This window comes from Hemicordylus capensis, chromosome 5, assembly GCF_027244095.1.
Source record: "Hemicordylus capensis ecotype Gifberg chromosome 5, rHemCap1.1.pri, whole genome shotgun sequence".
NCBI classification, from domain to species: Eukaryota; Metazoa; Chordata; class Lepidosauria; order Squamata; family Cordylidae; genus Hemicordylus; species Hemicordylus capensis.
Window position 1 is genome coordinate 178,340,711 of NC_069661.1, and position 16,645 is coordinate 178,357,355.

General features: G+C 41.5%; 1 protein-coding gene and 1 long non-coding RNA gene across 3 annotated transcripts in view; one reads left to right on the forward strand and one right to left on the reverse strand.

The window, feature by feature from the left end:
- The window catches only part of CNTN1 (contactin 1), a 309,859-nt gene that overhangs the window by 207,293 nt on the left and 85,921 nt on the right, over nucleotides 1-16,645 (forward strand). For both annotated transcript variants that reach the window (XM_053258259.1, XM_053258258.1), the window contains exons 5-6: nucleotides 11,122-11,248; nucleotides 15,263-15,441. In XM_053258259.1, the coding sequence (XP_053114234.1) occupies nucleotides 11,122-11,248; nucleotides 15,263-15,441 (306 nt within the window). The remainder of the gene's footprint in view (nucleotides 1-11,121; nucleotides 11,249-15,262; nucleotides 15,442-16,645) is intronic.
- The window catches only part of LOC128328353 (uncharacterized), an 87,992-nt gene that overhangs the window by 42,464 nt on the left and 28,883 nt on the right, over nucleotides 1-16,645 (reverse strand). The gene's annotated exons all lie outside the window — the stretch shown is intronic.

The window sequence follows — 16,645 nt, forward strand, 5'->3', positions numbered from 1 at the left end:
TTAAGCCATCAGCCTTAGGTGTTAGTGATGCAAATTCTTAGATGGCCAGCAGATGTTGAAGGTTAACATGAGCATTGTGAAAGGGAAAGCTGGTGGGGACCTGAAACAGTTCACAGTAGAACATTGCTGGCTGCTGAATGCTTTCCTTTCAAGAGGCCTGGCAAAATAGTGGCACTTATTTTAAAGATAACGAAAGGTAATTAAGCTTTTAACGTTTTCTGTAGGGAGATGGATTGTACATCCGGCCTTAAATTCCTAAATGATTAAATGTCCCCAAACATGAGGATATTATGGATTTTGAAGTGTGAGCAACCAACCCATGGTGCACAATTGGAAATTATACAATATGTTAGATTATTTCACTATTAAGTCTGTTAATACATGGATTAGAACACACAGGATGGATTTAGGTGTCCAGTTTTTCTCCCTTACCCTGGGTTCATGCACAATACAACGCTATGGTTTGTTTTGCTAAACTATTGTTTTAACATTATGTTTGAACCCAAGTCTTTCCACAACCCTTCATTTATTTGGGGTTGACAAGCCAGGATCTGAAACCACAGTATGAAACTGGTTGACCCAGACTTTGTGCTAACTGTGGTATGTATGTATGTATGTATGTATGTATGTATGTATGTATTTCTCTATGTAAACCACTTTGGAAACTTTTGTTGAAAAGCGGTACATAAATTGTTGTTGTTGTTGGTGGTGGTTTCCCATTATGTCTGATTCTTTATTATGGCCACAGGCCAGCAACAAAAAAAATTAACTCAATTAACAGTAGCTAATAACACCCATTTCCAGTATCAGTGGATCCAGTATCAGTGGATACAGTAGATTTAAAACCCACATATATGCACTTGTAAATATTTGTAAGCAACATGCAAGCAACCAATAATAATTAAGTTCAGCTATTTGTCATAAAATTGTCTTTAGAGTCCATGTTATAAGACTTGTGTTTTAGATAATAGCCAGAACAGCAGCTTGCATCTCATAACCAACTCTGCAAATACACTGCACTGGAATAATCAAAGCCTTTGCATATGCAGTTACAGGAATAGAGTTCATTTTCTGTTTTCCCAGACATAAAACTGTTTTTTCACAATACTTCTGTTAATAAAGTGAAACAGCTACATTTGCATCACAGATGGTGAAGCAATAAATATTACATCTGAAGGAATTTATAATGATCAACTGACTCTACCAATTGTGTGTGTTCGTGTGTTATTTTAAAGCCTTTTTCCTCTGTTTTCCTCAGATAATAATCTTTACACATGCACATGCATGTGCGCACGTGCACACACACACACTTTTGCCCCGACCTCTGTTTTGGATTCTGTATGCTTGAGTTTTATAGAAGAAAAAAGCTACTTGCAGTATAGTTTAGTTCATCCGTTTGTCATAGCCTCCTTAATATTCTACAAAAGCAGGATGGCTTCCCTGTAAAATATTTTTCTCTAAGTGTCCACCATCAAGCAGGATGAAGCAGATGGCTTTGGGCATCAGATTGTGGGCCAGTTTCTTCAAAGGACAGAAGGAAGTCTGGAGATAACTAGGAGATGATTAAATGTGACTAGCTCAGACCTTTCTAAAATGGCTACAGCTGTCTAATCAGCCCATGCTGGAAGAAGGCACTTATTGCCACTAGCTTTTCTAGGTAACCATTACCAGAGATTGTAGTAATGATAAGCATACAAGCATTACACCAGTGTTTTCAACCAGAAACCTTGTCATTGAAAAGGATAGATTCCAGTGACGTTAAAAGTGCATACTCTTGGGAGTATTGCTTACTCTGTTTTTTCAAGAAAGCTTTTATTTTTGATACAGAACACAGGCATGGGATATCCGTATAAATACACCACAACATATATACAGTCTCATGTATGTGTGTTTGCAAGGAATGTGGTGGTGTACACTGTATGGTAACAACTTTCTGTTGTCACCACAGTTAAATTTTCTTGGGGTTCAACTCTTTTTTCTTTTCTTTCTTTTAATACCACAAATCTATCTTGGGTAACAAGTTACTCCTCAAAGCAAATAATGTTGTATTTTTATACTGGCAATATTAAGGTAAAGAAATCACTTCAGGGAGAAGCAGCAGTTTTCGCAGTAGGTTTATTTAGAACAGAGTTTCTCAGCGTGTGGGTCCCCAGATGTAATTGGACTTCAACTCCCATAATTCCCAACCAAAGGCCACTGGGGCTGGGGATTATGGGAGTTGAAGTCCAATTACATCTGGGGACCCACATGTTGAGAAACCCTGATTTAGAACATAAGCCTGTATTAGATCCCTCAGAGTTGAGCAATTATAGGCCTGTTTCCAACCTCCCATGGCTGGGCAAAGTAATTGAGAGGGTGGTGGCTTCTCAGCTCCAGACGGTCTGGAGGAAACTGATTATCTAGACCCATTTCAAACTGGTTTTCGGGCGGGCTGTGGGGTGGAGACTGCCTTGGTCGGCCTGAAGGATCTTCTCCAATTAGGAATTGACAAAAGAAATGTGACTCTGTTGGTCCTTTTGGATCTCTTAGAGGCTTTCAGTACTATCGACCATAGTATCCTTCTAGAACATCTGAGGGTGTTGGAGGTGGGAGGCACTGTTTTACAGTGGTTCCACTTCTACGTCTCGGACAGATTCCAGATGGTGATGATTGGAAATTGTTGCTCTTTGAAATCTGACTTTAAGTATGGTGTCCCACAAGGCTCCATACTTTCTCTAATGCTTTTTAATATCTACATGAAACCGCTGGGAGAGATCATCAGGGGATTTGGAGCTGGGTGTTACCAGTACGCTGATGACACCCAGATCTACTTCTCCATGAGCTGGCATATCCTCCCTAAATGCCTGCCTGGAAGGAGTAATGGGCTGAATGAAGGAGAATAAACTGATGTTGAATCCAAATAAGACGGAGGTACCTATTATGTGGGGTCAGAATTCTAGAGATGATTTTGATCTATCTGTTCTAGATGGGGTCACACTTGCCCAAAAAGAACAGGTTCGCAATCTGGGAGTACTTCTGGATTCACACCTCTCCCAGGTTTCTCAGGTTGAGGCGGTGGCCAGGGGTGCTTTCTATCAGCTCAGACTGATATGCCAGCTGCGCATGTTTCTCGATATCAATGACCTCAAAACTGTGATACATCTGTTGGTAACCTCCAGACTTGACTTCTGTAATGCGCTCTATGTGCCTTTGTATGAAGTCTGGAAACTTCAGTTGGTTCAGAATGCGGCAGCCAGGTTGGTCTCTGGGTCATCTCGGAGATACTACATTACATTACTGATGGAGCTACACTGGCTGCCAACAGGTTAATGGGCAAATATGAAGTGCTCGTTATAACCTATAAAGCCCTAAACAGCTTAGGCCCTGGGTATTTAAGAGAGCATCTTCTTCACTATGAGTCTCATCGCACATTAAGGTCATCTGAGGAGGTCCGTCTCCAGTTACTGCCAACTCGTTTGGTGGCTACACAGAGACAGACCTTCTCGGTTGCTGCCCCAAGATTGTGGGCTGAACTCCCTGCTGAGATACGATCCTCCCCATCTCTGGCGATTTTTAAAAAACATCTGAAAACCCATGTTTTCACCCAAGCTTTCTCAGCTTTTTAAAATTGTCTGTTTTAATTTTATGGTTGGTTTTAAACTGTTGATTTGTTTTAACTTTTCTATGCATTTTAATTGTTTTATGTTATCCTGGCAATCAATTTCATGGGATGACCCCTGGTTCTAGTATTATGTATGAGAGAGAAGAATTTCTCTCTGTCCACCTTCTCCACACCATGCATGATTTTATAGACCTTTATTATGTCTCCCCACAGTCATCTTTTTCTAAATTAAATAGCCCCAGGTGGTGTTGCCTTGCCTCATAAGAAAGGTGCTCTAGGCCCCTCATCATCTTGGTTGCCCTCTTCTGCACCTTTTCCAGTTCAACAATGTCCTTTTTTAGATGTGGTGATCGGAATTGTATGCATTACTCCAGGTGTAGCCGCATCATGGTTTTGAATAAGGGCATTATAATATTAGCCATTTTATTTTCAATCCCTTTCCTAATGATCCCTAGCATGAAATTGGCCTTTTTCACAGCTGCTGCATATTGAGTCGACACTTTCAATGAACTGTCTACTAAGACAGCTCAGATCCCATCAACGTTTACTTGATGTTAAGTTTTTTCGTTCCAATGTGCATCACTTTACACTTGCCAACACTGAACCGCATTTGCCACTTTGTCGCCCACTCCTCCAGTTTGGAGAGATCCTTTTGGAGCTCCTCACAATCCATTTTGGATTTCACTACCTGAAAGAGTCTGTTAGCATCTGCAAATTTGGCCACCTCGCTGCTTATCCCTACTTCTAGATCACTTATCAATAAATTTAAAAGCACCAGTCCCAGTACAGATCCCTGGGGGACCCCACTTCTTACTTCTCTCCATTGTGAAAACTCTCCATTTATACCTACCCTCTGTTTCCTGTCTGTCAACCAGTTAGCAATCCACACATGTACTTGCCCCCCTTATCCTACTAAGTTTTCTCAGGAATCTTTGATGAGGAACTTGTCGAAAGCTTTTTGGAAGTCCAGATATACTATGTCAACTGGATCACCTTTATCCACACATTTGTTGACACACTCAAAAAACTATAAAAGGTTCATGAGGTAAGATTTACCTTTTCAGAAGCCATGCTGGTTCTCTCCCAGCAGGGCCTGTTCTTCTATGTGTTCTACCATTTTATCCTTGAGGATGCTTTCCATCAATTTGCCTGGAACCGACGTTAAGCTAACCGGTCTGTAATTTCCTGGATCACACCTGGACCCTTTTTTGAAAATCATTGTTACCTTTGCTACTTTCCAGTCCTCCAGTACAGAGCCCGATTGCAGGTTATTGCAGATAAGTTATATATTTTAGCAAGGAGGTCAGCAATTTCACATTTGAGTTATTTGAGGACTCTTGGATGGATGCCATTCGACTCTGGCGATTTGCTAGTTTTCCGTTTTTCCAGACAGTTTAGAACATCAATGCTTGTCACTTCTGCCTGACTCAATTCTCCATCCCCTCAGCCTCCATCCCCAAAAAGCCTTTTTCAAGAACATGTATATGCTCAGTATCCAATGCCGTGAAGACGGATGAAAAGAACTCATTTAGCTTCTCTGCAACCTCCATATCTTCCTTAATAATCCCTTTCACTCCCTCATTGTCCATATCTTCCTCAATAATCCCTTTCACTCCCTCATTGTCTAATGGTCCAGCCGCCTCCCTGGCAGATTTCCTGCTTCTGACTTAAAGAAGTTTTTGTTATTCCCCTTGATACTTTTAGCTAAATGTTCCTCAAACTCTCTTTTTGCCTCCCTTATTGTCACCTTGCATTTCTTTTTCCGGAGTTTGTGTTCCTTTCTGTTTTCTTCATTTGGACAGGCCTTCCAATTTCGGAAGGAAGGCTTCTTCCTTTTTATGGCTTCCTTGACAGTACCTGTTAGCCATGTTGTCATCCTCCTGGACTTAGTGGTACCTTTCCTCCTTTGGGTATACAATCTAACTGGCCTTCTAGTATTACGGTTTTGAGTAAACTCCATGCATTCTGGAGAGAAGTGACTCTCTTGAGTTTTCCTTTCAGCTTTCTTTTCACCATACTCCTCATTTTGGAGAAGTTTCCTCTTCTGAAATTCAAAGTGTCTATGTAGGACTTCCTTGGTGATTTTCTCTGTGCATGTATGCTGAATTTGATGGTCTATGGTCACTGTTCCCTAAAGAGTTGATAACACTGACATCACGCACTAGGTCCTGGGTGTGCTGCTCAGGATTAAGTTCAAGGTTGCCTTCTCTCTGATTGGTTCCAAGACTAACTGTTCTAGGGCACAGTCATTCAGCATATCTAGAAATTTGACCTTTCTGTCATTACCTGACTGTGGATTTATCCAGTCTATGTGTGGGTAATTGAAGTCACCCATTACTACAGCCCTGTCTCTCCTTGATTCCTCCCTGATTTCCTGCTGCAACTCCCAGTCACTGTCAGCATTTTGATCCGGAGAGTGATAGCACGTACCCAGTAGCACATTTCCTTTCAGGCCTTGTATTGTCACTCACAGGGTTTCTGTGGAGGACTCCAGTCCACCTAGGTTTTCTGCCTTGTTAGATTCTATCCCTTCTTAAACATACAGTGCCATTCCACCTTCAAGTTGCCCTTCACTGTCCTTTCTATAGTTTATATCCAGAGATAACAGTGTCCCACTGGTTCTCACTCTTCCATCATGTTTCTGTTTTGCCCACTATATCCATTTCTGTGTTAGCAACCAAGCAGTCCAGCTCACCCATCTTGGCTCGGAGGCTTCTGACATTGGCATGTAAGCACCTATACACTGAATCTCACTTGGTGTATGCTATCTTTCTTTTGACTCTTTGACCAGCTGAAAGCTTTGACACAGCCTTCTGTCTGCTCTTTATGTGGTTCTGCTCTGTCCTCTTCTGTTTTATCTGAATCCTTTGCACCCTCGCACTTTAAAGGAGAGCAACCCAGATGATCAGGGACCTAGAGCACCTTTCTTATTTATTTATTTATTTATTTAGCATATTTTTATACCGCCCAAAACTTCGTTTCTGGGCAGCTTACAACAAGATAAAAACAACATTAAAACTTTAATTAAAAACAAAAACAAGAAATTTTTAACATGACAATTTAAAGAAATGAAACAATATTCTAAAACAACATTAAAAACAATCGAAACAGTATCACTTAAAAGCCTGGGTGAACAGATGCATCTTTAAAAACTTTTTTAAAATTGTCAGAGATGGGGAGGCTCTTATTTCAGTAGGGAGTATGTTCCAAAGCATCAAGGCAGCAACGGAGAAGGCCTGTCCCTGAGTAGCCACCAGACGAGCCGGTGGCAAATGCAGACGGACCTCTCCTGATGATCTCAATGGGAGTTTTGGTTCATAACAAAGAAAATGTTCTCTTAAATACCCAGGGCCCAAGCTGTTTAGGGCTTTACAGGTTATAACTAACACCTTGTATTTTGCCCAGAAGCATATCGGCAGCCAGTGTAACTCCTTCAATACAGGAGTAATATGGTCTCTCCTAGATGCCCCAGAGACCAGCCTGGCTGCCGCATTCTGAACCAACTGTAGTTTCCAGACTATATACAAGGGCAGCCCCACATAGTGCGCATTACAGTAATCCAGTCTGGAGGTTACCAGCAGATGTACCACTGCCTTATCAATCTAATCAACTTTTGGAATTCTCTGCCACAAGATGTGGTGACAGCCAACAACCAGGATGGCTTTAAGAGGGTTTGGATAACTTCATGGAGGAGAAGTCTATCATTGGCTTCTAGTTGGAGGGTTATAGGCCACCTCCATCCTCAAAGGCAAGATGCCTCTGAGTAGCAGTTGCAGGGGAGTAACAGCAGGAGAGAGCGCATGCCCTCAAATCCTGCCTGTAGGCTTCCAGTGGCATCTGGTGGACCACTGTGTGAAACAGGATACTGGACTACAGTAGATGGGTCTTGGGCCTGATCCAGCAGGGTTGTTCTTATGTTCTTATGTTCATTTGTAAGAATACAGAAGTGTTTCCAGAAGAGAGACAAGAAAGAATTTTCTCCAAACTTCCTCAAACTTTGCTGATGAATTCTCTTGATAACTCACAGGCTTGAAAAATTACAATTTGCTAATTTACCTCCTAGAACTACTTTTATTTGTGCATAAAATTGATTTTCAGCACGAAATTAGATACATGCACAGATTAATTTGGTGGTTGATAACATAAATTGAACCAAATGAAAATGACATAGATGGGTGAGGCTTTGCAGTTTATCAAGAGTGCAGTTTATCAAGAGTAATTATTTTCCAAATTACCACATGTTCTGACATTGATAGCTCTAAGAAAGGTCAAATAATTTAAAGAGGCACAGGAGTGCCCCTTAGTTATGGCAAATAGCAGCAGAGAGGAGGGAAGGTTCCACCATTAGAAGCCTCAAAATTCTATTGCTTATAAATATGACAACTGTTGCTCTAATAACCTGAAACTTGGTGTGTGTGATCTACTTGATAAATTGTACAAATGTGCCTAATTTCAAGGAAATCTGAAAGAATTGCCACAGCTGCAGCAGGTTAAATAGTTGACACTTTGTTCCTTTTTCCTCCAATCTAGAAATGTGTAGCATAAATTTATTCCACATTTGGTGAAAATGATCGATGTACTCTGTCAGGCTTGCCTAAGAGGAGTTCCTTTTAGTTGTTTGAACTTTCGAGCAGTGGTTCAAAATTTATTAAAGCTTATGAGAAGCAGGTGCTGGCAAAGTTATGTAGAGTGCAACTTTTGATAATGAAGCCATAGTTTGCCTGACATCAAGTGGATTCTGTTGGAAGTGCAATGTCTCTTATATTAGTTATGGAATGGGGACTCTCAGGGAAGAGGAGAAGGGGAATGACATGGAATGGACAGCTGGGGAAAGTCAAGTAGGTGGTTAGAGTAATGTGGGGGAGAAGCAGTGTGCGGGCTTAGTTCTGAATAAGGCCACTCAGGGCCAATCCAAGGCTCAGGGGTGCACCAGGCAAAGCCCACCTGGGTGCCCCTGACCTCCCCTGTTAACTGCCAGCCCTACCCTGTCTCCTGCTAGCCTCTGCCGCAGCTGTGGAGATGGTGAGCAGAAAGGTGGGCAGGTGGCAAGGAACACACATCTGCCCTCCTTACTGCCAACGGCTCACCCGCTGCTTGGGCAGTGGCAACGAGGTGCTTGGCCACCCTCCTTGTCACTACTTCCACTCAACACAAAAGTGGTGGGTGGAGGTGGCAAGGAGGGCAGGCATTCCCCATCACCCACTCACCCTCTTGCCACCACAAAGGCCTGGGCATTGGTCAGGGGTGGAGGCCAAAGGGAGGGGCAGAGGCGGCTGATCCTGGCTCCTTTGTGACCCAGGATGTTGCTGCCCCTGCCTGCTTTGCGCCCTAAGCAGTCGCTTAGTTAGCTTAATGAGCGGGCCAGCCCTAAGGCTGCCCACGCATGCTGCCTCCTTTTCTTCTGAAGAAATGTGAGGGAGTCACTCTCTGCCTGGGTTTTTGACTATCTAATATAATACAGTGGTCCCTCGACTTACGAACTACTCGACATAAGTATTTTTCGAGTTACAAACGGCAGTTTTAGATCCGGTTTTAGATGCGGTTTTTTCGACTTACAAATTTTTAGATGGGGTTTCCTCGACTTACGAATTTTACATGCGGTTTCCTTGACTTGCCTGCCTGTTTACTGCCTGTTTATTCTTGAAAAGAAATGTTCCTGTGCAGTTTGCAAGCCTTACTGGGGGTCTGGGTCTTTTTTCTAGGCTCCGGAACGCATTAATCCATTCCCAATGCATTCCTATGGGAAACCGCTTTTCGACTTACGAACTTTTCAACTTACAAATGTGCATTCGGAACGGATTAATTTCGTAAGTAGAGGGACCACTGTATATAGCTTGTGTATTGTGATGCTTCATGAACGATCTTCCAAAGTCTTTTTACAGCTGTATGCTTTGGCCTTTTGCTTTTCCTTTAGGAAAAGACTACAAGAAAAGAACGATAATAAACACATTGGGATATTTATTCAAAGTGATTTTGAATACATATCAGATTAGGGTTATTACCTTCTCAATCATGTATTTAAAGAAAGCGGTGGTGCAAACAATTCTACAGCCACATGCCATTGCCAGACAAGATGGCAGTGCCCAAATTTGAAGCGCTTCTTTCTTCATTGCTGTAACTAACTTAATGGTTGCCTACATTTCTTTGTTACTGTATCAGTGCCACAAATGCTTGCAAGGGCTCGCCCTCACCCCTGCAATCTTAGACATAGCTGATACTACTTCAAGAGTAAGCTCATTTTATATTTCAAAGTGTACTTACTATAGCTAACCTGTGGAATTATGTAGGTGACAAATATACACCCACAACAAATGGTTGCAGTACAAGAGGACCTTGATATTCCTGGGGCTTCCGTTCCACGGTTGTTCTGCAGATAAGGAAACTGCGAATATTGAGGCATTGGGTGAATGGGGGATTGGGGATTAGGTTCCTGGTCACCGGGAAAATAAGGGGGAAATGCCTATTTGGGGCAAAAATTGGGGGACACAGGGGGAAGCTCTTTACCATGCTTTGCTGCTCCCCACATCATGCTATGCCCCCGGAATGCCTGGAAATCGGCCAGAAATCGCCATTTTGTGGTGGGTTTTTTAAGTTGTATGCAGTTCCTCTGAGAATCTTCTAGTTCAGAATTAAGTCCTGAAAAACAAGATAGTACAATGACCATAGCTCAGTGACCATAACACATGCTTTGCATTCTTCATGCAAGATGTGTTGTGGCATGGCTATTGAGCTATGGCCATATCTTGCTAGCCTGCTTTGCAGGACTTAATTTGTCCTGAATCCTTGATTCAAGCTGCAGCCTATCTAGAATTTCAGGTTGCAGGAGAGATTCTGCCTGAGATTTCAGGAACTCTATGAATGCCTCTACTTATGACCATGTAGTTTCACACCCTGCACATGTATGTCTAGGATAAGTGGGAAGGACTTACAGGTGAGGAGGTGTTAACTTGGGAACAAGTTTGAGACTTCAGAGCTCCACTGAATCATATCATCAGTGAACAATGCTGGGCTAGACTATTGGTCTGCATCTGAATAAGGTAGCTTCATATATTCATAGCATCAGGTGGCAATTTAGCCACAGACTGTGTTGGCTAAGCAGACTGCTAATAAAGCTAACTTTTCAGGTTTCAGCATACTGTATATGGTCCAGGCCATGTACCTCAGATATCACCATCTGGTGGCTGTTCGTTGAATTGTGCAAGAGGTTTTAGCCTGAATGTGTCATCCAAACAGACAGATGTGCAAGTCACAAATTTGGCACGAGCTGACAAGATTGTTGACAGCAGAGAGCTAGTGGCCTTAAGGGGAATTGTAACTCATCTGCAGTCTTATTTAACAAGAGGTATATTTAGTTGATAAGACATAGCAATGTAGCAAGCAAGTGTGTTTAAGCTGTTTGTGCTCTGCTCACTTGGTGGGTAGGTGGAATGACTAAGGTTTAATTCAACAACTTCAATATTTGCTAACTTGTTACCTTCCAATGGTCATTTTAATAAATTAATTGTCCCTTTTATTTTCAGAGGAACAACAAGGATATGGCCCAATTTTTGAAGAGCAGCCTATTGATACAGTTTATCCAGAAGAGTCCCCAGATGGAAGAGTTTCAATGAACTGCAGGGCCAGAGGGATTCCCACACCCACTTACAAGTAATGTATTAGAAGGTTATTCTACCTTATAGGAGTTGGCCTTCATTTCAGGCATGGAGACAATGGTCCAAAAGATAACTCACCCTGGAACCTATCAGACTATCTCAGGTGCCTCACATAAACTCTTGTGAATGCTGAGATGGAGCACTTTGCTTATGAGATGTCTTTTTAAGAAGTGTCTATCTGTCTATACACTTCTTTATTTAGACAAGCATTCCAAATGAGGAACAGGATTCCAAAATATAGGGCTCTTTTTGTCTTTTTACTTTTGGATTTGGTTTATTTCATCTTATTCTTACGCTTTGCTTCTTTGTACACCATTGGAATGTGGTCTGTTGTAAACAAGTAGGATATAAATGAAATGATATTTCAACAGAGAGCAAGAGGAGGTGAGGCTGAATGTTTTGCCATACGGCTGTCTGTCCATTCTGGCTGTGGGAAGAAGAAGATTTATATATTTATATTCAGTTTATCCTTTTTGTCTGCCTATCTTTTGCTGCCTCCCTTTAATTGGACTCAATGTGTTACACCTGCTGGAGGAAGCTGCGGGTGTGAGGCGTGGCTTTTTCTCCAGCTATTTGAGGGGAGGCACACTTACATTGGCACAGAGAGCAAGAAAGTCCTGTAGGTCTTATTGGTTGATGCTGGGCTGGTTATAATTATGTGTTTGAGCTCTGGCTTTGTGGGGTCAGGAGTGACTATTTAAGTAGTGGTAGTGAATAGAAGATTTGGTGTTGGCAGGATGGCAGGCCATTACAGGGGAAGGGAATCAGAAATTTAGTAGCTTTTCCCCTTTCCAGCTGTCCTGTCAGCTCCCAGGCCTCAGTGAGTAGTTCCAACTACCCACAGAACATGACCATGTTCCTCTGCAATGCTAGATCGGTTCAAAATAAGACTGAAATCATCTATGATTTTATCATGGATGAGGGAGCTGACCTGGCTTGTATAACAGAGACGTGGCTGGAGGAGTCTAGTGGTCAGCTTCACCCTGCTGAGTACTCTGTTGTGGAGCAGGCTATAGGAAGTGGAGCAGGGATGGGTGGACTGGCTGTGACCCTCAGGAATAACATCTCCCATACTAGAATCTCTGTGAAAGAGCAGGCCTATATACCTTGGCCTTGAGGGTTGCATCACTTCCGGATTCCATGCGACTTCCCCCCGCATACAGAGTGACAGAATGCAGCCACTCTGTATGTGGGGGAAAGTCGCATGGTAGCCGGAAGTGAGGGTTGCCGCGGCGCGTCGGCACGTCCTCCATGGCAGAGCCGTTCTCAGTGGCTGCTGGGAGGCGGCGGCGGCGGCTCCTGGGGGAGCCGCCGGGCGGAGAGGCCGGCTTCTTCGACTTCATTATTGGCACTGGGCAGCAGTAATAACTTTTCAAAACTGTGAGTCAAAGCGGCTGGCGGCATTGCAGAGGGACAAGGGGCAGCAGGGAAGTATCCTGCTGCCCAATTATTACATTAAATACGCGCACTGGACGGGGGCAAGCGGCGGGGGGGTAAGTAAGCCCTCCCCGCCCTTAAAGGAACCCACCCACCCGGACCCGAACCAGCCAGATCCGAACCGGTCTGGACAGTCCGGAGGCCTTTACAATGGCCTCCGGACCGGTTCGGACACACCCCTAGTGATAGAACTTCCTGTTCTGGATGGGGTTGCACTCCCCATAAAGCAACAGGTACATAGCTTGAGAGTGCTTCTGGACACTGGCCTCACCCTGGTGTCTCAGATGGAGGCTATGACCAGGAGCACTTTCTATCAATTTTGGTTGATACAACAGCTGCATCTGTTCCTTGAAGATAATGATTGCAAAACTGTGGTGCACTCAACTGGTAACTTCTCGGCTTGACTACAACAATGTGCTATATGCGGGGCTGCCTTTGTATGTCATTCAGAAATTTCATTTAGTTAAAAATACAGCAGCCAGATTCATCTCTGGCGTTTATAAGAGAGGCCATATTATGCCTGTTTTTAAACAGCGGTACCACAAATGAAAAGACCGTGTGAAAAGAAGAAAAATACAGTGGAAAAGTAATAAAACATATTAGAACATATTGAACTTGCTCAAAATAGATTTATAAATTCTAAGTCAACAGAGAAAAATATAAAATATCAATACACACCCATAAATATGGGAACCATAAATACAAAATAAATAACTATAAACAAAGATATATATGAAAGTCTCAACAATAATACAAAAACTATATTAAAGCTATACAAAAACATAGATATAGATGAGTAATGAGTATTCCAGTATCCAGGGCATGAAAGTCCATAATATGGTGGAAAAATCCCTCCATTGTTGGAAGAGAGTTGAAAACAGTGAAGCCCATCACAAATATGCCATGAATAGATAAACTCTTGGAAAAATAGTAATGTACAAGGAGAAGCTAGACTTTTTGCATGGACCCAGGGGAATAAATTCCTAAAATAATTCATTCATTCAAATGATAGTGATAGTTTTGTGAACATGCTCGTGGGTCTTTCGTATATAGATGAAGAATATGCTTTACTCCTTATTCCAAGGTGTAGACAAGTCAAAACTTAGATAGGCATAGTAGGATATTCCAGGGTGTAATCAAAATAGTCCTTGAAAAGCTGTTTAGATTTCAGCTATTTTTGCGTGTGCTTCATCATGAAGGACTATAGGTAAATGTAGGACTTTCTTCAAAGACTAGAATTTTAATTCTAGTCTTTGTTATAGTTCATATAACTATAACATACTATATCATATTTGTTATAGTATGTTATAGTTCATATGTACACATCTTTATTCCAATAATTTTCATTAGAATTAATGCTAACTAGAAATAACAAGATGGTGTTACTGCTCCCCTAAGAATGATTTCAATCTTAATTTCTGTAAAGTCAATTTGTGCATTTTTATTTTTGAAAATATAGAAAAGTGTGTGTGTGTGTGTGTGTGAAATCTTTTTTCATTCAGTGTTTTTAATTTGATTCTTCTACGAGATAATCATATTAAATGTTCTTTTCCTGTGTTACTGTATTCAGTTTCTATGCCCAGTAAGTTTTTCTTGGTTGCCATGAAGATTATGTACTCCCCCTGCTGGCTAAAGTGATACTTTTCAGTTTGGAACAGTGTGAGAAAGACAGGAAAATACTATTAATTTTTAGTCAAGCATTAGCATAGCCCTTTAAGCCTCTGGCTTAATTTTTATTCAGTTGTTGCTGACTTAACATCCCGCGTAAGCTGGTTGTGTACATGTTGGTCACCATGTGCATAACTTGCACTCATCCAAAGCAATATTTTAATGCAGTGCATCAGCACTAAATTCAAACTGAATTCAGAATCTTAATTGGTATGCATAAGACCAACCCAGCCATGGTACTACAGTTGAAAGTCAGCCCAGGCTGACTGAAACCTGGGGCTCCTGTAGGATCAAATGGTCGTGTAAATTAGTCCAAGACTGACACAAATTCAATAAAGGAAAGAATAAAGGAATCACATCTATCAGAACTCTAGAGGTTGTAATCAAATGAAGTCTCCAAGTCATTTGAAAATGAAACTCACTGGGATATCCATGGTTAGTGTTAGACAGAAAGTCATCAGGCAGGCAGGTGTCACAGACACCAGCTGGACAGCACCCATGATATCACTAGTAACAACATTCTTCCTGTAGAATGTTGCTGTAGAATTATGTGATCTTCTTTTTAAAGTGATTATTTTAGCACTTTTTAAAAAAGCTGAGAACCCCCCACTTTACCACTCCTCAATCCAAAAAGTGACTTATCCCACAGCACTATTTTCCAGTTTCATCCATCTTTTATTTCTTAGTTTTCTGAACACTCTGTGATTCCCCTCTCCAATACTGAGAGGAGTACTGATGAGAGTATGACTATCCTGCTGCTGCAAGATTCTTCCATTATGTAGGGTACCATGCTTGTGGTGGGGGTCCAAAGTGGCACAAATATCACTAACAGAAAAGTGCAGATATTTCACCAGGTCCTTAGATTTTTCCTTTTTAGTAAAAATTGAATCTTCTTCTGTAACAGGTGGCAACGTAACAACTGGGAAATGGATATTACACTTACGAAGGGGCATCACAATATGGTTGGAGGTAATCTGGAAATCAACAACCCTGAGAAATCAGTTGATGAAGGAACATATATTTGCTTAGCAACCAATATTCATGGAACTATAAGAAGCCGAGAAGCAACTCTAAACTTCGGATGTAAGCGGTATTTACTTTATCAGATGAAAATGTGTAAATTCTTTTTGTAAACTGCTTTTAGGACACTGTCAGTTGAGCAGTAAATAAATATAATAAATAAATTCTTAGGTTTTAGGGTGGTAAGCACTATACTATTGTGGTATGGGTCCAGCTGTTATGTTGGCTTAAGAGAAGTATATAGATGTCATACCAAAGTCAGACAGGTTTAGATGAGTGAAAGCTTCTAGATGTTCCATATTTGCTCAAGGTGTGATATATTTAGGGCCAGCACAGTAGAGCTGCTATATTAACTTTGTAATATACTTCTTGGATTTGGCATCCAAAGCAGCTCACAACAGAACAGTAAATACACATCAGGAAGGTAGTTGCAATACAACCATTGAAAGCTCTTGCAGGGAGGCAACTATATTTTGTTTCTCTGTAAAGTGTCACATGTGCCATTAAAATTTTAAAAGGCCTTGTGGTATAGGTAAGGCCATGTGCTGCCACCCCTCCCACCCCCTGCATAGAGGATAAACACCTCTTAGGACATAGAATATCCTCATTGTTATTGGACAGAAAATTCATGGAGATGCCTGTAGTTTAATGACAGACACTGAAGAAAAAAGCATGTGTCAGATTGTGCTAAATATAGCTCTCTAATCGTTGCTACCACACAGGAAATCCTGCTGATGGTACTTCTGTCATTGTGCAAATGTTTTTGGCACATTTGATGCCATTCAGCTTAGGAGATGATAAATGAGTATTGATAGTTAGACCTTAATGTATAATCAGAAAGAATTCCCTTTCCTCCACAAACATCATCTTAGTGTGACATATGCTGTCATTTAAAAACGTTTGGAAAAATCTATGCTGTGAGAAGAAATCTACGCTGTAACAAGATGTTCCATAATTTCTTATGGCAGATATATAGATATATTTGGTCTTGTATTGAGTAATAATTACTGGTCTTAATATCAATTACACATATATTTTGAACCTTACATTTCTCTATTTCTTGAAGAACTTGTGAAGGGCAGGATGGGCCTCAAATCCCGTTTACTTCCATTTGGATAATTGACACACACCTGCTACACAATTGTGTCAGCATCTGCATATAATAGGGGGTTCACTTATATAGTTGTATCAAGTTTGTGGTATTATGTTAGTGTCCCTCAGGCCAAGTCGAGTGGGTCACAAACACTGCCCCTTGAATATGACATCA